The sequence below is a fragment of the Myodes glareolus genome, chromosome X (genome assembly GCF_982192425.1).
Source record: "Myodes glareolus chromosome X, mMyoGla1.1, whole genome shotgun sequence".
NCBI lineage: Eukaryota > Metazoa > Chordata > Mammalia > Rodentia > Cricetidae > Myodes > Myodes glareolus.
Window position 1 is genome coordinate 1,643,803 of NC_142053.1, and position 27,340 is coordinate 1,671,142.

Sequence of the window (27,340 nt, forward strand, 5' to 3'; positions counted from 1 at the left end):
TGGGGCGGGGATGCGGCCAACAAGAAGGCGGGCGGCAGCGGCTCATTCGCGTGGAGGCGCGCGGCGCGCAGCGGACACCAGCAGAACTCTGAGGCATCCGGCTCGAGGGTGAAGAGCTGGGCGCCACCCCGCGGTTGCAGGGACAGCAGGTGAGGGTTCCGTGGCCAGCCTCATGCTGGATAGTCGTCGGATAAGTGGGTGCGCTGCTCGCGAGCTGGGGAGAGAAGTCTGGAAAGCAGGTAGAGAGGCCGAGGCCAGGTGCAGCTTCGGTGTGGCATCGCGTTAGTGTCCAGAGGTAGCCTTGCACAGTTCACCACACACAAACTTATGTCTGTGCTCAGGAATCTGGGAGCTTGGGGTCATGGGGGGGGTGTCTCTGAATAGGGGACTGATATCCGAGTGTGTGGCAGGAGATGGGTACAGGGGTGGGTACCCATAAACTGATCATTACCTGGCTATCTGGGAAAGAAAGGTCTTTTGAGATTAGTACCTTGATTGGGATAAGGGTGAGTGGAAACTTGGAAGGACACTTTTCAGCCAATGCCAAGGGTGTATATGAGAGATGAGTCCCCTATTGATTTTGGGAACAGGGGGCCGATTCTGGGGCTGCGGCAGGGGTATAACCAGCTTGACTTCCAGTCTAGATCTTGGGTCCTGTCTCAGGTTGGTTCTGAGTATGATGGTCACTGTCAGCCAGAACATAAGCACTAACATCCCCAGATCCCAATGTTAGACCCGGGCCCCCCAAAAAAGTGGGTGAAATCCGCCCGCAGTCTCTTACAGCTCCAAGCATTCTGGCTAAGGTGAGAGTCCAGGAAATCAACGCTCTCTCCTGTCACACCTGGATTTGCCTTATGGCCACTGGTTCTACTTTGGGGATTTTCTGCCTCCTTCCCTCCTGGCGCCCCCTGGCTACACAGGTCTAGAAACAGCTCTTAGTAACAGATCGAGAGTATAGCTGGTGGGCTTGGGCCTATAGTTCCCTGTGGGAGGGCCTGGCCTGGGGTCTGATGGTAGAGGTGGGGGAGGTGGGCGGGGTGTGTGCAACATCCAAGAATCTACTCCAAATAAGGGAAAATATGAAAGAGCTGGATTTTGGCTTCCTGGGGCTGCCCATCTGGGTCTTTAGGATGGAGCGACATCTGGTGGTGGCACTGTGTCTACTCTAAGGCCAAGAACTCTCCACCCCACTCCCCCATTCCTCTTTTCCCCTAAATAGCCAAATCATGGGGCCAGAAACAGGGACACCCAAATTCTGTGTGGTCCATTACTATGATTCCGTTTTCCTTGTTCCCTACAAATTAATGAACTCAGGTGATATAGACAAATGACAGTGGAAAATCAATTATTGATGCAATTCCATACATGGGGATTTGTTCTCCAGTAGGTTGGGGGACCAGAAAGATAACTCTAATCATGTCTTGAATGACATTTCTGCAAGTTTCCATTTGGGTTACCCCCTCACAGTTCTGTCATCCTGTTCCTCAACTTTCCCTTTGGCTTACTTGGTGCAAGTATATATGAAAATAGAATAGGAGAGGGTATGCAGGTGATTGGAGGTGGGATAGGGGAGTTATGTACTGAAAATGTATTTGACTGGTGAGATTATAGACAGTCCCAAAATGAACATGCTGTGACAAAGGTGGTGCCCATTGTGATCATAGCCTTACCATAGCCCCACCATAGGCAAAGCAGACACTCCAGGCCATAGGAGAGCCAACCATATTTGGGCATGCCATGTCGGCCAACCCAGGGCCTCCTTCAGCCACGGGTAAATACATTGCTAGAATTTGAGAAGTAGGGATAAAGGCCTGCCTTTCTGGAAAAAAGAGAAGGGAACATTCTGGAGAGGATGTACTTCGGTACAGAGAATGTAATTGGAAGGAGTCTACCATGGGGAAGGTAAGCTGGATTCCTTTAACTATAGAGTGTCCCCTACAGTTTCTTACCTCTGTGGCTTTGCTCATCTCTGCCTCAGTACATTATCCTCATCATTATTCCCAGAATTATCTATCATAAAATTAACTTTTAGTGAATAGCTTCACACTACTCAGGGAACACAACCTAGGGTCCTTAGCAAGCCTTGACCCCTGGTGATTCTCCTCCAGTAATCTGGGACCTGTCCCTGAGTCCCTCCACAACTCTAGGGTCACACCAAACTTTGGGGGCTATTCTACTCTGCCACGTGAGAACTCTCCCCCAGAATTCCTCAGGGCCCCAGGAGGATGGAACTGTGAGTTAGGCAGGCACGAGGTGTGCCTGGCTAGACGCATCACAAGGCGGGTGCCCTCTGATTTTGCCCATTGGCATGCCCTGGGCCTTTGGAAGAATGCTTGGTCCTCGAGTGCTGGCAGCCTCCTGGCTCAGCTGTTTGCCCCATTTCCTTCCGGATGGAACTAGAAGCCATAAAAGAAGACGGTGGGAATGGGTTGGTGCAGGTGCTCAGGCCAGGACCACGGAGACTGGAAAGACCAGCGGAGACGGGTGGGGTGGGCCAGGGGTCTGCGGGTGGCTACGTTAGGTGATGAGAGCATTGAATGGCAGCCATTTCTTGGCACTTGTGCGTACAACACAAAGAGCTCGCAGCATCACCAGGCGCTCTTGGAAGGGTTCGCTCTTAGGATTGGACTCTTCGCATTGCTGTGGACCAGACTACGGCTGAGGACCCTCAGTTCGAGAAGAAGGAGAAAATAAATATAGCGGAGGAGGGTGCTGGATCCGGATGGAGTCCAAGTGACTCAGGCACACTATTTGCTCCACCCCCTGCGGGACCTTGGGGGAAAGAGAGTCCCTTGTAAGGGTGTGCCTACTGGAGCTGAGCAATCCTGAGCCAGAATTGCTCAGCCTTTCCTAGCTTTGGGATCCGTTTCTTGTAGTACCGTAAGCAGATGTGGCTGGACCTTCTTGTGTTCTTTGGGGCTCAGTGACCCTCCCTGAAGCAGAACTTGGTCGCCTTGGGCGGAGCAGGGGAGGGGGGCTTTGTGGAAGCATTCCAACGGGCGGGGCGAGGTGGGGCGGGCACAGCCCAGAAGCCCCACCCAGAGGTCCCGCCCCAAGGAAATCTTGCCTCTGGCTCCACCCTTCGCCCGCATTTAAAGGGCTCGCTCTTTCCGCAGCGCAACCTCTGTTCTGTGCCTCGACTCTCCGTCGCCGAAGTGCCTTCGGCTTTAATTAAAGGGCCGTCCCCCTCGCAGAGGCTGCAGCACCGCCCCTCCGCTCCTCGCGCTTCAAAATGAGTAGCTCTCACTCCCGCTCCGGTCAGAGCGCGGCGGGCGCGGCTCCTGGAGGCGGTACTGATACGCGGGACGCCGAGATGCCTGCTACCGAAAAAGACCTAGCGGAAGACGCACCATGGAAGAAGATCCAGCAGAACACATTCACCCGCTGGTGCAATGAGCACCTTAAGTGCGTGAGCAAGCGCATCGCCAATCTGCAGACAGACCTGAGCGATGGGTTGCGGCTTATTGCGCTGCTCGAGGTACTCAGCCAGAAGAAGATGCACCGCAAGCACAACCAACGACCCACTTTTCGCCAGATGCAGCTCGAAAATGTGTCGGTGGCGCTTGAGTTCCTGGACCGTGAGAGCATCAAGCTCGTGTCTATAGGTGAGGGTGTGGGCCACACTGGGGCACCGCGTGGGCGCGGGCGGGGTCACCACAATTCTCCCTCCCTTACCTCCTAGAGGCCCTCTCTCTGACTCCCTTCCTAACTGCCGCACAACCAAGAGTACCTTTAGGCCTCTCAACCACCGAGGTCCTCGAGAACAAAGGCGCGCAGGCCTGCTGAGCACGCGAACCGCTAGGCGCCCCCGCCCGCTGTGCCCTCCTGGCCTGCTCCCAGGCTGAGCTCACATCCTCTGAAGGCCGCGCCCCCAAAGCTGCACCCGTGGTGGGACAGGCACAGACTAGGTTTCTGTCCCTGAGAGCCGCAACCCATCCTTGGGCAGTGGGATGTCCAGGGTCTTCCCCTACAACAGTAATTCTAACCTCTAGGCGCCTGTAGTTCTAAAGTTGAAGGTGCAGTTTGTGACTCCTATTATATAGGACGCCCTCAACTTCTTGTCCTGGGACATGTTCCCCCATTGGAGGTAGCTGAAATCCCCAGTTTATATCATTTCTGGCGAACTTGGAGGAGGGCAAACAGATGTATTGCTGGCAAAACTGTACCCCAGTTGTGTTGGGTGTGGTTGACTGAAGACACCTGGGCATCTGACTGCAGTGTGCTTGATTTCCAGCTTTGCTGTCTGTCGTGTAAACCTTGTAAACCCCCCCCCCCCAAAAAAAACGTGTAAATCTTCTACATCTACAATGCAGAGATTGGTTGAAAGGTGCTCCAGTGTATACTGGGTTTACTGCCAGCTCAGTGCCCATGCCATTGAACTGGAGAGGTTAGCAGTGGATTGCCTTTTGAAGGATCCCATGCCTTTCTCAGAGTAGGGGCTGCTCATGGACAGGCATCAGAATTGGTAACTTGGGAATGTGGAACAGGGAGAGGAGGAGAATGAACTTTTCTTCATAATAGAAAGGGTTTTCTGTTATACTTTGGGATGGTACATGCTAAATCAATGAGGGACCAAGATTTTCCTGGCCCCTCACTGAGCAGGTTTCAAGTGGTGATCTCTTTCTTTGGAATGCCTATAGAGGCATGCCTGTGGATGTTTGGGGGCCCACCCCTAGTCCCAGCCTCAGTCTAGCCAGCTGAGTCATTTCGGAGTCTTGGGGGGGGCAGCCGGATGTGGGGAGGCAGGCCACACCCCAGCTCTTGGGGGGGGTCTCCTCCCACCTCCCTTCTCCCTCCTTCTTGTGAGCTGGCTGGAGCAGGCCTAGTTCCCAGAGCTTTGCCATATAAGGCAAAAAAATGTTGGAAAGCAGCAGTGATTAGGAGAGGGAGGGGGCCGGCTGGCCCAGGGGCTGGGGATAGGGGGTGGGATGGGGCGGGGCCATCTAACCAGGCTGCTTCCCAACCCTGGGCCCTGGTCCTCTCCTCCTCTTGGGAGGGGAACGGGTAGCTAGCATAGCCAGCCTAATCAGGCCAGGGGAGGGACCAGCTGTACCTTCTTGGGATGGTGGGTCTGTCTTTGCACTTCCTCTTGGAGGCCACTAAGAACTTATAGTTTCCTTGGGAGCTCTTGTGCTGGACTTGTGACTTGGGGTAGGATCATTGTGTCCTTGATCTTCTTTGAACTTCTTCCTGAATCTTCTCACCATTTTGGGACAATGAAAAACATTCACAAGAGACCAGGACCAACCTGTTTGGGAATAGGAAAAGATCACTCTGCTTGGAGAGGCTCAAGTAGTTGTCCCCCAGGTGCTGTCCCACTGGACTGGGATACCACCTGTTCTAGATGGTCCTCCCATTGGTGTTCTAATTTTCATAATCCACTCCCATTGACTCACTAGATAAACATTCTCTGATTGCAGGGAAGGTCTGTAGGGTTTCCAAAGATTCTCTGTAGAAAACCGTAACCACCATAAGCCATCCACCCTTGAAGAGGTTAAGATCCAGAGGTGGCCTTGGGTGGGGCTCAGAGGCGTTACCATGGTGATGGGTGTCAGGGTGCCCGCCTTAACCACTTCCCTTGTGGTAAGCCTGAGACCTAGCCCATTAGGTGGCAAGTAGGCTGGGTGGTAACAGCTAGGCAGATTATGCTGAAGCAGCAGGACTTGAGGACCCCACCTAAGGTCTCTGCAACAGGGGCTCCCAAGTGGGCCTTGGCACCAGAAGCACACTAAACTAGCCCCTCTCTACTCTTCCTCTTCTACCTCCTTCAACTGGGCAATGGGTCCTCTTACCCCAGAAGTTCCCGATAGGCCTCAATGAGTCAGGACCAAATATAGTTCCTTTGACTTATAGCCCCTCCCCCAAACCAGTCCTCTTTTGTGCCACCTCCTGATTCCTAGTTTGGTAAGGGGACAAGGAAGTGGCAAAGGGTGTGGCTCGCACCCTTTCACACAAGGATCCTTGCTAACATATTCACTTCCCCTGTCTCATCCCCTACCCTGGAGCAGCAGATGTATTTCCTAACTACTCTTTGCCAATCTAGCCTTCCTCTTCTTTGGTCTCAGCTCAGCTTGAGGTCAGGGGCCTTGTTTCTAAGGCCAGTTAGGGCTGGGCCACTTCTCTCTGTTCCCATGTATCCCAAGAGGTGGGGGCAGGTTTTGATCTCAGCAGCTGTGAAGCATTCATCTCACTTGCTCTCCCACCCTCCTTCTGGGCCTTGGGGTTTTTGGCACGGTCCCCTTATTGCATTATATTGTTATCATGTGTCTATGGGTCTCTTCCTCCCACACCAAAAGTTTCCTTTAGCACTACATATTTCTTGCACCCCTTTAGAGACCCTGAGCAGAGGGTACCTGATTCACTTTTCGCCCTTAGCTGGGAGGAGCCTTTGTCACCTAATTGACCTGTTGTGCCTGTCCACCCAGGTTCCTCCCTGCTGGCTTTGGTGAGGGAAATCCCTAACTGCCCAGTGTTGCCTCCCCACCCCCTCTTCCCACAGACAGCAAGGCCATTGTGGATGGGAATCTGAAGCTGATCTTAGGCCTCATCTGGACCCTGATCCTGCACTACTCAATCTCGATGCCCATGTGGGATGAAGAGGAAGATGAAGAGGCCAAGAAACAAACACCCAAACAGAGGCTCCTAGGCTGGATTCAGAACAAGTTGCCACAGCTGCCCATTACCAATTTCAGTAGGGACTGGCAGAGTGGCCGGGCCCTAGGTGCTCTTGTTGATAGCTGTGCCCCAGGTGAGGGGCGCAGAGATGGGAGATCTTGGGCTAAGGTTGTTTGGTCAACTGAGAAGGTGGGCCTATATATAGTCCCAGACTCACAACATGACCTTTCCTGTGTTATAGGCCTATGTCCTGACTGGGACTCCTGGGATGCTAGTAAGCCTGTGAACAATGCACGAGAAGCCATGCAGCAGGCTGATGATTGGCTAGGCATTCCTCAGGTATGTTCCCTGACTGACCCCAGCAGCTAAGGTGTGCTTGGTCATGGTGAGGAGAGGCCCAATGCCTCTTATCTTCTTTCTGTGACAGGTGATCACCCCAGAGGAAATTGTGGACCCCAATGTAGATGAACATTCTGTCATGACCTACCTGTCTCAGTTCCCCAAGGCCAAGCTGAAGCCAGGGGCTCCTCTTCGGCCCAAACTGAACCCAAAGAAAGCCAGAGCCTATGGGCCAGGTGAGGGGGCCTGGTCAGTGGCATTCCAGGGGTAGGAACACTTATATCTGGCACATAGAACAGTATTTTCTCTCAACTTGGGTCCTAAGAGGTTTGGGGTCATGGCAGCTGGGCAATGAAATAATCACTCTTGAGGGGGATGAATGGATCAGGGTTGATCAGAAATGATGCCTTGACAAGGGAATGGTAATAAGTTCCTTAAGTCATACTGGCTTGTGGGAAGTTTCTTGATTGAAAGAGGACCCAGTGTGCTGCTATTCTATAATTAGAGATGAAGCAGTCAGGATGAAGCAAGTGCAAGGGTTTGGGAAACCACTGCAGCAAATCAGACTGTTTCAGAGAATGGGCATGGGCAAGAGCACACACAGCTGGATTCTGAGGCCTGGCTCAATATACTGGACTTACATTGAACAAACCTTCCTGATTGGATTGTCCCTAGCTTGGGGAGGGGTACTGAACCTGTAGAAGGATGGGGTCACTAATGTTGTGTCCCTGTTACTGTATAGAGGTAAGGGTGTGGACCTACCAGCTGGTCCATGGCTTCCTCACCCTCTCCTGACAGGCATTGAGCCTACAGGCAATATGGTAAAGAAGAGAGCAGAATTCACTGTGGAGACCCGAAGTGCTGGCCAGGGAGAGGTGCTGGTGTATGTGGAGGACCCAGCTGGACACCAGGAAGAGGTAGGGTTATCCATTGGCAGGGCAGGATCCTGCTATTATCCTCTTTTAGAAGGGCTGCTCTTAACACTCATAGACTCCTTCCCACTACAGGCAAAAGTGACTGCCAATAATGACAAGAACCGTACCTTCTCTGTCTGGTATGTCCCTGAAGTGACGGGGACTCATAAGGTGAGTCCTTGACTGAGAAGGAGGTTGGTGGCCATGGGTAGTTGGCAGAGGACCCCTTACCTCACCCTGACAGCCTGCCCCTCCCGGGAATAGGTGACTGTACTCTTTGCTGGCCAACATATTGCCAAGAGCCCATTTGAGGTATATGTGGACAAGTCACAGGGTGATGCCAGCAAAGTGACTGCCCAGGGCCCTGGTCTGGAGCCCAGCGGCAACATCGCCAACAAGACTACCTACTTTGAGATCTTCACTGCAGGTGAGGGGAGGCAGCCGAGGCCCAGCCAGCCATGGGGGAGAGCTGTGCTGGAGTTCCAGAGCTAAGTCTGTGCCTTGGGACAGGAGCTGGCACAGGTGAGGTGGAAGTCGTCATCCAGGACCCTACGGGACAGAAAGGCACAGTGGAGCCTCAACTGGAGGCCAGGGGTGACAGCACCTATCGCTGTAGCTACCAGCCCACCATGGAGGGTGTCCACACAGTGCATGTCACCTTCGCCGGTGTTCCCATCCCTCGCAGCCCCTACACTGTCACTGTTGGCCAAGGTAGGCCTGGCCATGGATGCTCCTCTACTGTGGTGCGATGGTCTGGGCCTTCTGGGGGAGGGGGGGGATGTAAGCTATTAGGGCTGTCCCACTGAAGCCCCAGTCTCCAAGCTTCTATTGTCTGGGCAAGCACTATCTTTCCTTTCCCATACTTGGGCCCTTCTTGCTCCTCTTCCTCTCCTTGCCCCTTTCATCTCTCTTCTCCATGCTTTTACCTTCGGAAGAGCTCGCTCCAGTTGTCTAGAAACCTGCTGCTCTCTGCTCTGCCCAAGGGTCAACGGTACTTGGATCCATGTTCCTCTTGGTGTGGAGGGCTGGGTGGAGGTATTGGGGCTGTTGTCAAACAGTTGGGAGAAAGCCTGCCATGTCCCTGCTTGGGGTGCAGGTTCTGGGGTCATGGCCCATTTCAGTTTTCTTGCATGTGCTTTACCACCCTGTTGGGCCAAACTCTGAGTAACCCTCCAACTCCAAAGGCCTGGCCCTGTGTGGCAAGGGAAGGGGCAACCAGCCCCAGTTTCCAGCAACTCAGCTGGCTTATTTGCCCACAGCTTGTAACCCAGCTGCCTGCCGGGCAGTTGGTCGAGGCCTCCAGCCTAAAGGTGTGCGAGTGAAGGAGACAGCCGACTTCAAGGTGTACACCAAGGGCGCTGGCAGTGGGGAGCTAAAGGTCACTGTAAAGGGCCCCAGTAAGTTTGTCTGGTGGGGTGGTGGGTAATGGACCTCAGGTCACAGTTAGACAGGTCTGAGTTCTTCCTTGTCTTTGCAGAGGGCGAAGAGCGTGTAAAGCAGAAGGACCTAGGGGATGGCGTGTATGGCTTTGAATATTACCCCACAATACCTGGCACATACATTGTCACTATCACATGGGGTGGCCAGAACATTGGCCGCAGGTGAGCTCCCTCTACTACTCAACCATTTTTGAGCCCTCCCGTCTCCCTACCTGGCAAGGGACCAGTGACATCTTTGTGCCTGGCCCACAGCTGTTGGGCACAGAGCCTCTTGATGCTTACCTATGTGGTGCTTTCGCTTGCAGTCCCTTCGAGGTGAAGGTGGGCACTGAGTGTGGCAATCAGAAGGTACGAGCTTGGGGCCCTGGGCTGGAAGGCGGCGTTGTTGGCAAGTCAGCAGACTTCGTGGTAGAGGCTATTGGTGATGATGTAGGCACCTTGGGTAAGTTGGAGGCTTCAGAGTAGGCACCTGAAGCAGAGGGTGACAAAGGAAGCCTATCCCAAGGCTCCAGGGTACCAATATGACTGATGACTGTTTTCAGGTTTCTCCGTGGAAGGTCCATCACAGGCCAAGATCGAATGTGATGACAAGGGTGATGGCTCCTGTGATGTGCGCTATTGGCCCCAGGAGGCTGGCGAGTATGCTGTTCATGTGCTGTGTAACAGTGAGGACATCCGTCTTAGTCCTTTCATGGCTGACATCCGTGAGGCACCTCAGGATTTTTACCCAGACAGGGTAAATGGCACACAACACTGACCCGAGCTTTGGCCTACTTCTCCTGGAGAAGGCTTCTGGGGGTGGACATTATCTCATCTTGTCAGTGAGGTGGGGTTAAGAGACCCTGGCTGGTATTCCCAGAAACATGTCCTACCAGTGTGTGTGTTACTTACTGCCCTACCTGCCTTTGGTGGCCTTGCCTTCATTTTCTGAGATTGGATTGACTTCTTACCAGGTGAAGGCACGTGGGCCTGGATTGGAGAAGACTGGTGTGGCTGTCAACAAGCCAGCAGAGTTCATAGTTGATGCCAAGCATGCTGGGAAGGCCCCTCTCCGAGTTCAAGTTCAGGTGGGATGCCTACCAATGTTGGGGTTAGGACTGGTAGGCCCCTAGACCTGGGTACTGACCAGAAGGCTGTTTGCTTTTGCCTGCCTTATAGGACAATGAGGGCTGCCCTGTGGAGGCAACAGTCAAGGACAATGGCAATGGCACTTACAGCTGCTCTTATGTGCCCAGAAAGCCAGTGAAGCACACAGCCATGGTTTCTTGGGGAGGTGTCAGTATCCCCAACAGTCCCTTCCGGGTAAGCCAGCCCATGGGCCATTAGCCCATCTCCCCAGAACCCTTTTGTTCTATAGCATTTTTTTCCTATAACAGTTTTTAACAGGATCAAGCTTGCATACCAGTACAGTTTTCCTATTTACAGGGTAGTTGGCAGTCATCACCATAGTCTAGTTTAGGACATTTTCATCATCCCCAAAGAAACTTCTATGCTTTCCATTCTCCTTTCTTTAGGCCATGGTAATCACTGATGTATGAATTTGCATTTTCTGGGCCTTTCATATAGATGCAATTCTAACTATATATATTATACACACAGTGTGATCTTTTTGGTGTGTGTGTTTTTTAAGTTTTTAAAGATTTATTTATTTATTAAATATACACTATTCTGCCTGCTTGTATCCCTGTGGGCCAGAAGAGAGCACCAGATCTCATTACAGATGGTTGTGAGCCACCAGGTGGTTGCTGGGAATTGAACTCAGGACCTCCGGAAGAGCAGCCAGTGCCCTTATCCTCTGAGCCATCTCTCCAGCCCTGTATTTTCTTTTTGGGACGAGACCTCACCATGAAACTTGTTCTGCAGACCACACTGGCCTTGAACTCACAGAGATTCATCTGCCTCTGCCTCCCAAGAGCTGGGATTAAAGGAGTGTGCCACCATGTTTGTTCTGTGATTTTTTGTCAGACCTTTGTCAGTGCTTCAGACCTTTTAATGACTGAATACTTTTTACATCACATTGTGTAGATGGAAAATATTATTTGGCAGATATGTGTTACTTTTGGGCTATGTGAATAGCTCTGATAGGAACATCTGGGTATGTGTTTGTGTGGACCTAGGTGTTCAGTTCTCTAGAAGTAGAATCAAAGTATCATGCAGTCACTTTTACCTGTTTGAGGAACTTCCAGTTGTCCCAAGACAGCAGCAATATTTGTCCTATTGTCAAATATCTGAGGGAGCCTTTCACCTCTGCTGCTACAGACTCATCATGTCTTTTTACTTGTCCCGTACCCTACAGGTGAATGTGGGAGCTGGCAGCCACCCAAATAAAGTCAAGGTATATGGTCCAGGAGTGGCCAAAACTGGGCTCAAGGCACATGAACCCACCTACTTTACTGTGGATTGTACAGAGGCTGGCCAGGGTAAGACCTAGCCTTGAATGGGAGGACAGATGGGTAGGCTGTCTCTACAAAGTCCCAGCTTCTTCTTATCCTACTTCTTAACCACAGGAGATGTCAGCATTGGTATCAAGTGTGCCCCTGGAGTGGTGGGTCCCACTGAGGCTGATATTGACTTTGATATCATCCGGAATGACAATGACACCTTCACTGTGAAATACACACCCCGTGGGGCTGGCAGCTATACCATCATGGTCCTTTTTGCTGACCAGGTAGGTGTTATTGCTCCCAGTTCCTAGACTGCTAAGTGTTGGGGTGCTGCTGTCTTCAGCTGTTTTTTCCATCACTTGTAGGCTACACCCACCAGCCCCATCAGAGTCAAAGTGGAGCCTTCTCATGATGCCAGCAAGGTGAAGGCTGAGGGTCCTGGCCTAAGTCGCACTGGTAAGGATGAGTATTCTGTATGTTGAGTAGAGCCAAGGGCAGGGAGCTCATAGTAGAGTACCTCAATTTTGTTATATCTCCTCAGGTGTTGAACTTGGCAAACCCACCCATTTCACGGTCAATGCTAAAACTGCTGGGAAAGGCAAGCTTGATGTCCAGTTCTCAGGACTGGCTAAGGGAGATGCAGTGCGAGATGTGGACATCATCGATCATCACGATAATACCTACACAGTCAAGTACACTCCTGTGCAGCAGGTAGCTATCTCTATCTGCTGCAGCCATACCCTTTCCCTTCCTTATATAGTGGGCTAGTTAGGCTGCTGCAAGAAGTTTCTAACTTCTCACCTGGGAAGGGGGCTGAGGAGCAAAGTTTGGCAGCTGTAGGCCAAAAGACACTGGAGTACTGATTAGTGACCCCTGCCCTTCTGTACCTATTTCAGGGTCCAGTAGGTGTCAGTGTCACTTATGGAGGAGATCACATCACCAAGAGCCCATTTTCAGTGGGAGTATCTCCAACCCTGGACCTCAGCAAGATCAAGGTGTCTGGCCTTGGTGACAGTAAGTAGTCGCTATACTTCCTATTGCCATTGAGGACCACTTAGCTCCATTCAGTTGAGTCTTGCCTGGAGCTGCATAAATAAATGGTTAATTTCTTTTTTCTCTACTTTCATAATTGCAACAGAAGTGGATGTTGGCAAAGATCAGGAGTTCACAGTGAAGTCAAAGGGTGCAGGTGGTCAAGGCAAAGTAGCATCCAAGATTGTGAGTCCCTCAGGTGCAGCAGTGCCCTGCAAGGTAGAGCCAGGCCTGGGAGCTGACAACAGTGTGGTACGCTTTGTGCCCCGAGAAGAGGGGCCCTATGAGGTGGAGGTGACCTATGATGGTGTTCCTGTGCCTGGCAGTCCCTTTCCACTGGAAGCTGTGGCTCCCACCAAACCTAGCAAGGTAATTGGGTTTGGGAGTCTATAAGGGGAGGGCCCCTCTTCCTTCCTTCCTTCCTTCCTTCCTTCCTTCCTTCCTTCCTTCCTTCCTTCCTTCCTTCCTTCTTTCCTTCCCTCCTTCCTTCCCTCTTTTTTTTTGGGGGGGTGGTGGGGATGATTTTAAGACAGGGTTTCTCTGTGTAGCCCTGGCTGTCCTGAAACTCACTCTGTAGACCTGGCTGACCTCAAACTTATAGAGATCCGCCTGTAACTGCCTCCCAAGTGCTGGGATTAAAGGCATGCACCATCACAGCCAGCTCCCATCTTCCTGAGGGCACCTTATCTTCTCCAGATTTGTTCTGACCCTTTGTCATTTCTGTCTTTATGATTGATGGGTAGATTACCTATTAGACAGCCTATGCCTTTCATGTTTCTGTTTGGGTAAGGAGGAAAGCTAGGGCAAAAAGAGGCAGAAGAAAGGTTGGGCTGGTAGCTGCTTCTGACATCCTCTTTCTCTCAGGTGAAAGCGTTTGGACCAGGGCTACAGGGGGGCAATGCAGGCTCCCCTGCCCGCTTCACCATTGATACAAAGGGAGCTGGCACTGGTGGCCTCGGCCTGACAGTGGAAGGCCCCTGTGAAGCACAGCTTGAGTGCCTGGACAATGGGGATGGCACATGCTCTGTGTCTTATGTGCCCACTGAGCCTGGGGATTACAACATCAACATCCTTTTTGCTGACACCCACATCCCTGGATCCCCATTCAAGGCCCATGTGGTTCCTTGTTTTGATGCATCTAAGGTGAAATGCTCAGGTCCTGGGCTGGAGCGGGCTACTGCTGGTGAGGTAGGCCAGTTCCAAGTGGATTGCTCAAGTGCTGGCAGTGCTGAGTTGACTATTGAGATCTGCTCTGAGGCAGGACTGCCAGCTGAAGTATACATTCAGGACCATGGTGATGGCACACACACCATCACCTATATTCCTCTCTGTCCTGGGGCTTACACTGTTACAATCAAGTATGGCGGCCAGCCTGTGCCCAACTTCCCCAGCAAGTTGCAGGTGGAGCCTGCTGTGGACACCTCAGGTGTGCAGTGCTATGGACCTGGGATTGAGGGTCAAGGTAAGGAGGTCTGCTGTAGGGGAGTAGCAGTTACGGGGTACAGAGTCCTATAGCCACAACCTCCTCACTGTGGCCTTTTCCAGGCGTCTTCCGAGAAGCAACCACTGAGTTTAGTGTGGATGCCCGAGCTCTTACACAGACCGGAGGGTCACACGTCAAGGCTCGTGTGGCCAACCCCTCAGGCAACCTGACTGAAACCTATGTTCAAGACTGTGGTGATGGCACATACAAAGTGGAATACACCCCATATGAGGAAGGTATGAATGTGTTGGGGTATACCTTAGGCAGGCAGAGAGTAAGTGGAGAAGCCCAGTTCTTCCAGACCTGACTTGCTCTACCCTCTAGGAGTACACTCTGTGGATGTGACTTATGATGGCAGTCCTGTGCCCAGCAGCCCCTTCAAGGTGCCTGTAACAGAGGGCTGCGACCCTTCCCGGGTGCGTGTCCATGGGCCAGGCATCCAAAGTGGTACTACCAACAAACCCAACAAGTTCACAGTGGAGACTAGGTGAGTGAGTCACTGAAGAGGCAAGGGCAGCCAATGGGCTTGGGAATCCCAGGTAATGATAAGACTGTCTGTTTGGAATAGGGGAGCTGGCACAGGTGGTCTGGGCTTGGCTGTTGAGGGCCCCTCCGAGGCCAAGATGTCTTGCATGGATAATAAAGATGGCAGCTGCTCGGTAGAATATATACCCTATGAAGCTGGCACCTATAGCCTTAATGTCACTTATGGTGGTCACCAAGTACCAGGTGAGGAGATGATCATGAGGATGGAACCCTAGGATTGTTAATTCCCACAGTTTCTTACATAGTTACCATCCTTTTGTATCAACCCTTAGGTAGTCCCTTCAAGGTCCCTGTGCATGATGTGACAGATGCATCTAAAGTCAAGTGTTCTGGGCCTGGCCTAACTCCAGGCATGGTCCGTGCCAACCTCCCTCAGTCCTTTCAGGTGGACACAAGCAAGGCTGGAGTTGCCCCACTGCAAGTCAAAGTACAGGGGCCTAAAGGTGAGAGTTCACATACTTAGGAGCAGGGAGTTATGGAGGTATCATTTTTCTAGGCCAGCATATGGAGGCTAGGGCAGATAGTGGAAGGGTTTCATGTAATCACAGAACCAAGCAGAACTCTAGAGAAGGTATAATGGACAGGACTTGACCACTGAATAGATGTGGCAAGAGAGAGGGCCTAAGAAGGCACTTAGGTATGTTTTATACTACAGGGTTTTGGAGTCATTCCTGGAATTGGATAGTTAAGGACGTGATAAGGTCTAGGCTTTGGGTCCAGTCCTAGTCCTTCAGTGAGATGGGGTTGGGGATGGGTACAAGGAGCCAACCTAAGGTTCTGTCGTTGGGACTGGGGGTAGGCCTGGTGGAACCAGTGGATGTAGTGGACAATGCCGATGGTACTCAGACTGTCAACTATGTGCCCAGCCGAGAAGGGTCCTATAGCATTTCTGTGCTATATGGGGAAGAAGAGGTTCCACGGAGGTAAGAAGCAGGGTTCACTGTGCATGCTGGGGGCAGGCTGGGTACTGAAACTTTTCTGATGGTTCATAACACCCTGATCCCACAGCCCCTTCAAGGTCAAGGTACTGCCCACACATGATGCCAGTAAGGTGAAGGCCAGTGGACCTGGACTCAACACCACTGGTGTACCTGCTAGCCTGCCTGTGGAGTTCACCATTGATGCCAAGGATGCTGGGGAGGGTCTATTGGCTGTCCAGATTACGGTGAGCTTGCTGGCTTCCTGAGCTGTGCTGTAACTTCAGGTAAAGGGAGGAGAGGCGAGGAACAAGACCTGGGCAGATGGAGTATAAGGCTGCAGGTGGACAGGCAGCCCAGTCTAGATAACTAGTCTGCCTGGAGCTGTATTGTAAGGGAAGGACCTCTGCTTTTGGTCTGCTAATGTAACTGCATTAGGATGTGTAGCAGTTTTCTCCAAGTTGAAAGGAATAAGCTTCCTCAGATATACATTAGTTGCTATTGAGTATGGTTCCAAAGCCTATACATGCTTCAGCTTCCTCACATGTAATAGTCTCACAGGACAGGTATAATGTTACAACATCGAGATCTTGTAAGCTCCTAGTGCCCCTATGACAGGCTCAGGACTGAGACTGGGCACCAAGCTGCTCTCTTGTCAAGTCAGGGAATGCTGGATGTTTGGAGGCTTCCATTTTGGACTCTGCTACAGGCAGGCAGCCACTGGAGCCATGGGGGTAGAGGAAAACAGAAACTATTTCTATTATAGCAGTATTTGGTGTTTTATAGAAGGCCTGAGATAGTCCAGGCCTTGCTAGGCTTAGACCAACTACCTCCCCTGTGCTTTGCTACATAGGACCCCGAAGGCAAGCCCAAGAAAACACACATCCAAGACAACCATGATGGCACATACACAGTGGCTTATGTGCCAGATGTGACAGGCCGGTACACAATCCTCATCAAGTATGGTGGTGATGAGATCCCCTTCTCCCCATACCGTGTCCGGGCTGTGCCTACTGGAGATGCCAGCAAGTGCACAGTCACAGGTGAGCTGGCCCACCATCGGCCACCGTGGCTCTCAGCACGGGGCTTGGGTGTGCCTGTGTGCAAGGGCTCGCTGCTTGGGGCGGCGTGTGGGAATGGGGGCCGCCCTCTTGAGTGACTCACCTGACCTTTCTCCTTGCTCTCTGCCCTCTCACCTCAGTGTCAATCGGAGGTCACGGGCTAGGTAAGCTGCTTGCTGGGGCCACTCCCAATGCCCCTGCTGCCCAGAGAGGCAGTTTCCTTTCCTCTTCATTGCTAATTCATTCCCAGGACAGTTCCAGCTGCAGCTCTAGGCAAGGACAGAGTGGGGGAGGCTGTGTAGACAAGGTCATGGGCTGGAGGGTCAGGGCCCAGGGAGGTTTCTGGAGCTAAGCATGAATGCTCTGGTTCTCCCCTCTCTGGGCCTCCGTTTCCCCATCTGAGAACTCGGGTTGCAGCTGAGAGCTTTGGGGTAAAGTGTATCCTAGGAGGCACCCCACTGGGGACTTTGGGGTCTGGGGATCTTGGTACCCCTGGGGATGGACAGCAGGTGCTTCCTTCTCACAAGGGTTCCTGTGTGGGCTCAGGGGACAAGGTGGTTTTCTCCACCCAGTGGGAGTCTCTAGGCCTCATCAGATCCACAGACTTCCATCCCTGCCTCCCAGGGGCATCTGTGTCCTGGGCTGAGGGAGGTGCATGAGTGGGTGGGGCTGGCTGGTGATGCAGTATTGCCAGTGTCAACTGCTTGGGTGGCCAGCATGGCGGGGCCTGGCCCAGCCTCAGAGCCCCAAAGTGCATTCTGCAACCCATCTCTTTTCCTTCTCTTCTTCTATTCCCTCAGCAGTGACGTTAATTAGACAGCCCCTATCAGATAGGTTTGTCTGCCCAAAGACTGAGACACCCTAGGGATACTGATATAAGACTATAATTATTTACAGGCCTCTGAAGGCTGTAGGCCCAGCATTTGGGTAGGTGGCCAAGGACAGGATTATAAGATAGCTAGGTCTTTTTGGCAAGAGGCTAGATTGCTTTGTAGAATAGTCCATAGGATAGGAGATCGGAGAACAGGTTAGGGACTTGGAATGACTTCAATTTTTCTGACCATTATGAGTGGAATGGAGGCAGTAAGCCAGTAAGGGAACTTAAATCACCTTTGGACAAGCCAAAAGGTTGGCTTGGACCAGGTCAGTGGCTGTTGGGACATTAAGCAATAGCCCAATTAACAGGTGTACTTTGAAGATGCTATGGTTAAGACCTGCTGATCACCTGGATCCTGGGTACAAAAATGAGGAATCAAGTAGCTGTCAGGAGAGGGCTCAAACCATTAGCTAGATGGTACAGGACCAGTATTCAGAAAACCTATAGGGCAGCATGGGTAGCAGGCAGCCAACGATATAGCTAAAGGTGCTGAGTTTCATGTTGCCAGTGTGAGACCAAGGTCAATGGGAGCTTGGTGACAGACTGGTAGGCTGGTAAGGAGGGCCCTTAAACTTGGTCCTCAAGTAGGTTTGGTGCTCCTAGCTGCTTTCCTTGTGGGAGACTGGGCTACAGGGGTGCTCTTGCTGCCAGGCCTTACAACCCACAGCTCCCAAGCCTCCACAGCTGAGCTCCAGATCATAATGTCACTGTCCTTACCCTTTCCTTGGGCATTATGGGGCCCTAGAGGCTGCTTACATGCTTTACCCTTGCAACCCTGCAGTGGTGGCTTGGGCCTTCTATTCCCTGTTCTTTGGGTGCTGCCACTGCTTTGCCAAGCCTGCTGTAATGCATTGCATGGGTGCTAATCCTGCTGTTTTCCTGCTGCTTGCTCTTGTCTGCCAGGCTGTGCTGGGCTGCTTCTCACTGCAAGCCTCTGGTTGAGCAAGCGTTCTCAGTTGTCAGGAAACTCCAGTTTCACCTTCAGGCCTGGGGGGTGGATAGGGAGGAAAATGTCACACTCCCCACACTGCAGCAGGACTCCGCCTCACTGCGTCCACACATAGCACTGGGGCCGGGGCAAGTAAACAAGGGCGCAGGTAGCCATGGGCCTAGTCAGAGTGCTGGTATTTGTCAGCATAGACCATGGTACCAGCTGAGGCTGAGTTGGCAGAGGAAGTGACAGTAAATGCTTGTGCTGGGATGGGATGGTCCCTCAATTTTCCTCCCAGGTACCTTGGTACCACCTGTTGGGCCTCTATCATAAAGGGGCTTGAGGTGGTCAGGAGAATCCTTCCTGCCTTCTGAGAAACCACTCACCATCCTAGCTTGGGGTATGGGTTGGGCTAGGGGTTGGGGCTGGCTGTGCTTGGTGTAGCAGTAAGAGACCTGAATGGGTAGTAGGCTGATGGTAGTAGCCCAAATACCAGGCTCACCTGCTGGCTTCCCTCTGGGGATCCACTCTGCCCTCCCAGGTGCTGGCATTGGCCCCACCATCCAGATTGGGGAGGAGACAGTGATTACTGTGGACACGAAAGCAGCAGGCAAAGGCAAGGTGACTTGCACTGTGTGCACACCCGATGGCTCAGAGGTAGATGTGGACGTGGTGGAGAATGAGGATGGTACCTTTGACATCTTCTACACAGCCCCCCAGCCGGGCAAATATGTCATCTGTGTGCGCTTCGGTGGCGAGCATGTGCCCAACAGCCCCTTCCAAGTTACAGTGAGAAGGGGCCAAAGACGGGTGGGGAGGGAGATCTGGGAAGGTCCTAGTTTGTCCTTCCAGGTCCCTCTGTGACAACAGTCTCCAGCTCTCTCACTTTGCCTTGCAGGCTTTGGCTGGGGACCAACCTACAGTGCAGACCCCACTACGGCCTCAGCAACTGGCTCCACAGTATACATATCCTCAGGGTAGCCAACAAACCTGGGTAAGGCATGACCTGGTCTATTATTCAATTTGCCTGACCCATAGGGACACTTGGAGCTGGCCATCTGGGTGTTGCATGTGGCCCCGTTCTTCCATATGTGCAGAGAAACCTCAAATCTTATTGTAGCTCCTCACCTGATTCTTCTGTCTTCACTGTAGGTTCCAGAGAGACCCATGGTGGGCGTTAATGGGCTAGATGTGACTAGCCTGAGGCCCTTTGATCTTGTTATCCCCTTTACCATTAAGAAGGGAGAGATCACTGGTGAGTAAGGGCTGGAAAGGAACTTGGAAACCAGTGATACCAAAGTATGCCATTTGCCTGTTCTGACTTCAAAACCACTGCCCTCTAGGGGAAGTTCGAATGCCCTCAGGCAAGGTGGCCCAGCCTTCCATCACGGACAATAAGGATGGTACTGTTACTGTACGCTACTCACCCAGTGAAGCTGGCCTGCATGAAATGGACATCCGCTATGACAATATGCATATCCCAGGTGGGCTCACAGCCTCTTGCCCACCCCATCCCAGGCCCCTATTGCTACCATCTTAGAAAGAACAGGTTAGAGTGCGGTTATAGGTCAAACTGCTTGCCTAGCATGTTATGAGGCTCTGAATAAACTAGATATTCACATGCCTGTAATCCTAGCACTGGGGGTAGAGGCAGACAGATTAGGAGTTTAAGGTTATCCTCAGCTTTATAGCGAGTTCAAAATCATCCAGAGATACATGAGATCCTGTTTCAAAAAACAAAAACAAGGGGGCTGGAGAGATGGCTCAGTGGTTAAGAGCATTGCCTGCTCTTCCAAAGGTCTTGAGTACAATTCCCAGCAACCATATAGTGGCTCACAACCATCTGTAATGAGATCTGGTGCCCTCTCTGGCCTGCAGGCACACATGTAGGCAGATATTGAATGCATAATAAATGAATAAATAAAACAAAAACAAATAGTCTAGTGCATGAATGAGACTGTTATTCCTTGTGGTTTCTATTCCTGCCTCAGGAAGTCCTTTGCAGTTCTATGTGGATTATGTTAATTGTGGCCATGTCACTGCCTATGGTCCTGGTCTTACCCACGGAGTGGTCAACAAACCTGCCACCTTCACTGTCAACACCAAGGATGCAGGAGAGGGTAAGGAGAAGCTCTAGGCTTGGCCTGCCAAAGTTGTCCTCCTCCCTTGGCTGAGGGCTAGGTATGGAAGATGATCCTGAATAAAGTTCTCTAGCATGTCTTCCTGCCTCTGCTGAGCCATCAAGTCAGCTCATCCACAAAGGCCCAGCAATGCATGTCTGGGCACAGTTTCTACTCTTACCTGTAATGCTTTTCAGGGGGCTTGTCTCTGGCCATTGAGGGTCCATCTAAAGCAGAAATCAGCTGCACTGACAACCAGGATGGAACATGCAGTGTTTCTTACCTACCTGTGCTACCTGGTGACTATAGCATCCTAGTCAAGTACAATGATCAGCACATCCCAGGCAGCCCCTTCACTGCCAGAGTCACAGGTGGGGAACATCAGGAATAATGACAGGGTGGGCACAGTCTCTTTGGGGCTGGATCCATAGTGACCGATGACTTGTACCCTTACCAGGTGATGATTCCATGCGTATGTCCCACTTAAAGGTGGGTTCTGCTGCTGATATTCCCATCAATATCTCAGAAACAGACCTCAGTTTACTCACAGCCACAGTGGTGCCACCCTCAGGCCGAGAGGAGCCCTGTCTGCTGAAGCGGTTGCGCAATGGCCACGTGGGTAAGAGGTTAAGAGGGATCAAGCATTTCTGGGAAAGAGAGAGAGCCAGGTGTGATGATTGCCTATAATCCCAATATTTGGAGGTGGAGGCAGGAGAATTGGGGGAATCAATCATTGGCTACATAGTAAGTTAAAACCATCCTGGCTTGTGGAGGGAAAAAAGAAAGGAGGGAGGCTGTGGGCTCACCTACACCTTGTTGATGGCCTTACTCTGTGCCCAGGGATTTCCTTCGTGCCCAAGGAGACAGGGGAGCACCTGGTGCATGTGAAAAAGAATGGCCAGCATGTGGCAAGCAGTCCCATCCCAGTAGTGATCAGCCAGTCGGAGATTGGTGATGCCAGCCGTGTACGGGTCTCTGGTCAAGGCCTCCATGAAGGTCGTACCTTTGAACCTGCAGAGTTTATTATTGACACCAGAGATGCAGGTAGGCAGTGGTGGGCCTACCAGATAGGGCAATACAGCTTCACTTGGCATTCTGGCTTATAACTGCTGTCTATCCCCTAGGCTATGGGGGACTCAGTCTGTCCATTGAAGGCCCTAGCAAAGTAGACATCAACACAGAAGACCTAGAGGATGGCACATGCAGGGTCACTTACTGTCCCACAGAGCCTGGAAATTATATCATAAACATCAAGTTTGCTGACCAGCATGTGCCTGGTGAGTGCGTCAGCCACACCCCTATGGTTTGGCAGCCCCTAGACACACCTCAGTGCCCACCTGTAATATGTGCAGGGTATGAACTGTCATTTTTTTTCCTACAGGCAGTCCCTTCTCTGTGAAGGTGACGGGTGAGGGCCGGGTGAAAGAAAGTATTACACGCAGGCGACGTGCCCCCTCAGTGGCCAATGTTGGCAGTCATTGTGACCTCAGCCTGAAGATTCCTGGTAGGGAAAAGATCAGGAGGGGTTCCTAGGGTAACCCTAAGCCCAAGTAGAGACAGGATCCTGCTCAGCAAGCTGTCTTCTACTTGTAGAAATTAGCATCCAGGATATGACAGCCCAGGTGACCAGCCCATCAGGCAAGACCCACGAGGCAGAGATTGTAGAAGGAGAGAACCATACTTACTGTATCCGATTTGTGCCTGCTGAGATGGGAATGCATACAGTCAGTGTCAAGTACAAGGGCCAGCACGTGCCTGGGAGCCCCTTCCAGTTCACTGTGGGGCCTCTGGGGGAAGGGGGCGCCCACAAGGTCCGTGCTGGAGGCCCTGGCCTAGAGAGGGCTGAAGCTGGAGTTCCAGGTAGGTGTGCTTGTCTAATTCTTGTTATCCTGGGTGGGCCTAGATGGGTGTTTGTAGGAAGTAGCTGGCCATCATGTTGATCTTGGCTTTGCTTGGAGTTGGCTGAGGTTGGGGATCAGTTCTCTAATCCATGCACACCTACTGCTTTCTCACACAGCTGAGTTCAGCATTTGGACCAGGGAAGCTGGTGCTGGAGGCCTGGCCATTGCAGTTGAGGGCCCCAGCAAGGCTGAGATCTCCTTCGAGGATCGCAAGGATGGCTCCTGTGGTGTGGCCTATGTAGTTCAGGAGCCAGGTACTGGGAACAGAATTGACCAGGGCAGGGGGAGGTAGAACCTGAGTGTATGTGTGTTGACCCCAGGTGCACATAGTCTTCACTTGGTGCTTATTCTCCATCTTGAGGTACCAGGGACACCCAAACTGGCTGTGGAAGGCAATAGACCTTTCCTAGGCTAGCCCTTGGAGATATGTGGCATCCCAACACAGCCTTATGTTCTCTTCCTATCCAGGTGACTATGAAGTCTCAGTGAAGTTCAATGAGGAGCACATACCTGATAGTCCCTTCGTGGTGCCTGTGGCTTCTCCGTCTGGTGATGCCCGCCGCCTTACTGTTTCTAGTCTTCAGGTGAGGCACTGAGAGAAACTGCCTACCTGGGGCTCCTAGGCCCGGCCAGACCAGAGTCACCATGGCAAGCAGGCCTTGACTGTGAGCTGAGTGGCCTACTACCCAGAAACAACTCTGGGTGCTAGATTTCTGCTCTGACCGGGTACAGCCCACGCTTGGGGTTGGCAGGAAGTGCCCTGCCTACCGCGTGGCGTTTTTCTCGTGTCTCAGGTCTAAAGGCTTTGAACAGAAGCCTGTGCCCATTGAGCACCAGGGCTAAGGTTTAAAGAGGGAAAGCCTGCTAGAGCTGAGTGCTACCCACAGGGTGGGGCCACCTTCCCTTTCTGCTTCCTGGGTGTGTGATTGCGGAGCACATGTCTAGGGGATAGGAGGTTGGGGGTGTACCTGTGGCTTGCTGTCCTCACAGATTAATGGCTCTCCCTCTTTAAACCATGTTGGACACAAAATGGGTAAGTGACCTTGTGGGTCTCCTGCTCTTCCATTTGCCCTGGCTCTAGCCATCCTGTCTAACCACATCTGCTGTGCTTCTAGGAGTCAGGGTTAAAGGTCAACCAGCCAGCCTCTTTTGCAGTCAGCCTGAATGGAGCCAAGGGGGCAATTGATGCCAAGGTGCACAGCCCCTCAGGAGCTCTGGAGGAGTGCTATGTCACAGAGATTGACCAAGGTGAGGCTCTATTCCGGTGTAGCTGTTCAGCTATCTGCCCTAGCGGACTAGAACCAGGCTGAGTGTATACAAGGAAAGTAATGATTCTGTAAGAAACCAAAATTGGGCTCCTCAGCTTCCCAGATTGATAAGCACCCATGAAAATATGGCTTATCAGCATGGCCACTAGGAAGAAAGCTTTAGCAGTTCCATACATGAGACGGACAAAGACAGAGATACAAAGAGCAAGAGAGACAGTCCATCCCCATGACCAGAGAAATAGCAACTGTATTGAAGGACACTAGTTCCACCCCCCCAGGTCCATGATCTGGAGCAGATTTCTCACTAAGCCTGCTAATCTGTAGACAGCATGGTATTAAGAATACACTGTCTAAGGAGGCATCAATGTGAGCATTTTGCTTGTTAGTCCAAAAGACTCACCGGTAGACTTCTTAGGTATTTATAGCTTTAGTCCTTAGGATGTATGTGTTGTTGGGGTGGGCACCCAGCACAATTCTGGAAGCAGAGGAGTCTCCATGGAGCAGTTGGGTTTCTCCTGGTAGCAAGAGAAATGAAAGGGATGGTTAGTACTAAGGCTATTCCTTTTAGACACTATTTGCTCGTTACATACTGGAAAGTACCCCAGACTCTTAACATGTCCTTCTATATCTCAGATAAGTATGCTGTGCGTTTCATCCCACGAGAGAATGGCATCTATTTGATTGATGTCAAGTTCAATGGTACTCACATCCCTGGAAGTCCTTTCAAGATCCGAGTTGGGGAACCTGGGCATGGAGGGGACCCAGGCTTGGTATCCGCCTATGGAGCAGGCCTGGAGGGTGGTGTCACAGGTAGGTTCATGGGTACAGCTCTGAGTGTGGATGCAGTTGTTGGGGCCCTGCATCTAAGCTCTTAGCAACAGGAGGCATGTGGAAGTATTAAGGCTGTACTGGGTGGTTGAGGACAGGGAATCCAGTGAGGTAGACTCTGCCTGATCTTCCATGCTCCCAGGGAGCCCAGCTGAGTTTATCGTGAACACAAGCAATGCGGGAGCTGGTGCCCTTTCGGTTACCATTGATGGACCCTCCAAGGTGAAGATGGATTGCCAGGAGTGCCCTGAGGGCTACCGTGTCACGTATACCCCCATGGCACCTGGCAGCTACCTCATCTCCATCAAGTATGGTGGGCCCTATCACATTGGGGGAAGTCCCTTCAAAGCCAAGGTCACAGGTAAGTCTCAGGCTAAGCTGTTGGTGCCCATCCAATTCCTTGATAGTCCAGTCATTTCTCAGTCTCACCCATTCTGTCCTGCAGGTCCCCGTCTTGTTAGCAACCACAGCCTCCATGAGACATCATCTGTGTTTGTAGACTCCCTGACAAAAGTTGCCACTGTTCCCCAGCTTGCAGCCTCAGGCCCAAGTCCTGCTGATGTGAGCAAGGTAGTAGCTAAAGGATTGGGGCTGAACAAGGCTTATGCAGGCCAGAAGAGCAGCTTCACAGTAGACTGCAGCAAAGCAGGTAAGTAGCCCTGTTTCTAGATTCTGGAAGTACAAAGCCAGAAACAACAGGACGGTCAGCATGTGGGAAGTGCAGGAACTGCCTTTAGGGTTATGGTTGTTGCTTTGGGGGTTACCTTCTATTTGGGCTTCCTGGAGAAAGATGGCTCAGCAGTTAAGAGCACTCACTGGCTGCTCTTCCAGAGGACCTGAATTCAAGTCTCAGCAGCCACATGGAAGTTCACAACTAACTATAATTCCAGTTCCAGGGGATTTAGTACCTTCACACAAACAAACATACAGGCAAAACACCAATGTACATAAAATAAATTGTCGGGTGGTAGTGGCACACTCCTTTAATCCCAGCATGTGGGAGGCAGAGGTAGGTGAATCTCTGAGTTTGAGGTCAGCCTGGTCTACAGAGCTAGTTCTATAACAGCCAAGACTGTTACACAATGAAAGCCATCTCAAAAAACCAAATGTGTGTGTATATTGATATAAATATGTAAATATATGAAGAAAATGTCCTGGAGGACCTGGAATCCATCCTCTGGTGGCCTAGGTGGGTTATGAGAAGCTTGTTGGGAAAGGGTTATTCTGAAAAGGCAAGGGACAGGATGTGGAGTAGGAAGAAGGGCTCAGCAATTACAGATGAAGGAAGGGGTTAAGGTTGGTCACTGAGGCCTGTGCCTACCTTAGGTAACAACATGCTGCTGGTGGGGGTGCATGGCCCAAGGACACCCTGTGAAGAGATCCTGGTGAAACACATGGGCAGCCGCATCTACAGTGTCTCCTACCTGCTCAAAGACAAAGGGGAGTACACACTGGTGGTCAAGTGGGGTGATGAGCATATCCCAGGCAGCCCATACCGCGTTATGGTTCCCTGAGCCTGGTACCTATTCCAGCCAGAAGCTCCCATGGCAAAGAGCATCCTCACACCTGTCCCAACCCCAAGAAGCCCCATATTCCTTTCCTGAGCCCTGGGCCCTCCCTCCCCTAGATCACTCTGGCCACTCTGTCACTGCAGTTGCCCCTGCCCTGCGCTGTGCTCACCTGCCTCTCTGGGCTTTCACTTGGGCAGAGGGAGCCATTTGGTGGCAGATCCTGTCTCCTTTGGTTCTGGGATGGTGGGAGTCCTATGTACAACCATCTGCTAGTTCTCTTTCCCAGCCAGGAGGAATAAAATTCTGCTTTCATTGTCCTGTGAGTGTCTGTAGCTTTCATGGAAACAGTGATGAAGACCAAACTGGCAAGGGCACCAGTAAGGCAGAAGCATAGGCTGTGGTATCTCCAGGTAGCACAGTCTATACTTGTTCTTTGCTTCACAGAGGTGGGTGTATGGTACACCTAGGCATATAGGTTCAAGTAGGCAAAATGTGGGGCATTAAGATTCATTGCTAGCTGGTTGATGACCCCTAGCAGTGATGATCAGGTAAATAATCTTTGAAATAGCATTGGTGCCTAGCCATCTATTAGACACCATGGACATAATACCAGCTTTTTATTTTTGTTTCTTTGTACAGCTTTGACTATCCTGAAATCCTCTGTAGACAATGCTGACATCCAACTCAGAGATCCATCTGCCTCTGCCTCCTCAATGTTGGGATTAACGGTGTGCACTACCACAGCCTGGCTTATTTAGATTTTTTTGGAGACAAGGTCTCACTATGTAACCTTGGCTGACCTGGAACTCTATGTAGACTAGGCTGGCCTAGATCCTCTGGCATCTGCCTGCCAAATGGGATTCAAGGGGTGAGCCACCATGCTTAGATTGTTATAAACCCTTTAAATAAGGCACCATTATAAAGGTTCTTACCACAGTAGGGTATGATTCTTATCCATCAGTAAAAGGAAACATGTCTACTCCTAGGGAAGTGCTCTGGTCCTAAGATTCTTGATGGTCTTCTTCTCTCTCCTCCAATGGGGCTTATAGAGCCTCCTTGCCACAAGTGCAGTGAAGAAATCACTTAGCCTTTTGCTCAATAATCCCTTTCTGTATCCTTTGTATGTGGAATCTGCCCAGTGTCTCCTAGAGCTAAAATTAAACAATGTCTTCAA

At 51.6% G+C, this 27,340-nt stretch overlaps 1 protein-coding gene across 3 annotated transcripts; it reads left to right on the forward strand.

Moving 5' to 3' along the window:
• On the forward strand, nt 1-26,489 carry Flna (filamin A). Of its 3 annotated transcripts, none has more exons than XM_048457742.3 (48): nt 1-149; nt 3,117-3,605; nt 6,500-6,748; nt 6,857-6,954; nt 7,043-7,190; nt 7,753-7,871; nt 7,962-8,039; nt 8,133-8,295; nt 8,382-8,579; nt 9,128-9,265; nt 9,346-9,469; nt 9,613-9,749; nt 9,850-10,043; nt 10,261-10,374; nt 10,466-10,609; nt 11,604-11,727; nt 11,815-11,975; nt 12,057-12,147; nt 12,233-12,402; nt 12,588-12,705; nt 12,830-13,092; nt 13,588-14,185; nt 14,269-14,442; nt 14,531-14,693; nt 14,775-14,935; nt 15,025-15,195; nt 15,552-15,675; nt 15,761-15,917; nt 16,523-16,712; nt 16,871-16,894; nt 19,080-19,327; nt 19,437-19,532; nt 19,691-19,793; nt 19,882-20,022; nt 20,530-20,658; nt 20,856-21,029; nt 21,116-21,277; nt 21,499-21,702; nt 21,783-21,935; nt 22,040-22,162; nt 22,252-22,518; nt 22,676-22,813; nt 23,028-23,143; nt 23,675-23,807; nt 24,461-24,637; nt 24,798-25,016; nt 25,101-25,304; nt 25,982-26,489. In XM_048457742.3, exons 2-48 carry the CDS (start codon nt 3,233-3,235, stop codon nt 26,167-26,169), a joined length of 7,941 nt encoding a protein of 2,646 aa, XP_048313699.1. In that variant the 5' UTR covers nt 1-149; nt 3,117-3,232; the 3' UTR covers nt 26,170-26,489. The 3 variants fall into 3 exon arrangements, with proteins under 3 accessions (XP_048313699.1, XP_048313698.1, XP_048313700.1); XM_048457741.3 differs by having other exon boundaries at nt 2-149; nt 8,379-8,579; XM_048457743.3 differs by lacking the exon at nt 16,871-16,894 and having other exon boundaries at nt 2-149; nt 8,379-8,579.
• The last annotated feature ends 851 nt before the right edge of the window (nt 26,490-27,340 follow it).

What these genes read in the sequence shown, in the direction of transcription:
- Flna (XM_048457741.3), top strand. Translation starts at nt 3,233, where the DNA reads ATGAGTAGCTCTCACTCCCGCTCCGGTCAGAGCGCGGCGGGCGCGGCT. An exon ending in TGTTGATAGCTGTGCCCCAG is followed by an intron (nt 6,749 to 6,856) that starts GTGAGGGGCGCA and finishes CCTGTGTTATAG; the next exon opens with GCCTATGTCCTGACTGGGAC. An exon ending in TAAGAAGGGAGAGATCACTG is followed by an intron (nt 19,794 to 19,881) that starts GTGAGTAAGGGC and finishes ACTGCCCTCTAG; the next exon opens with GGGAAGTTCGAATGCCCTCA.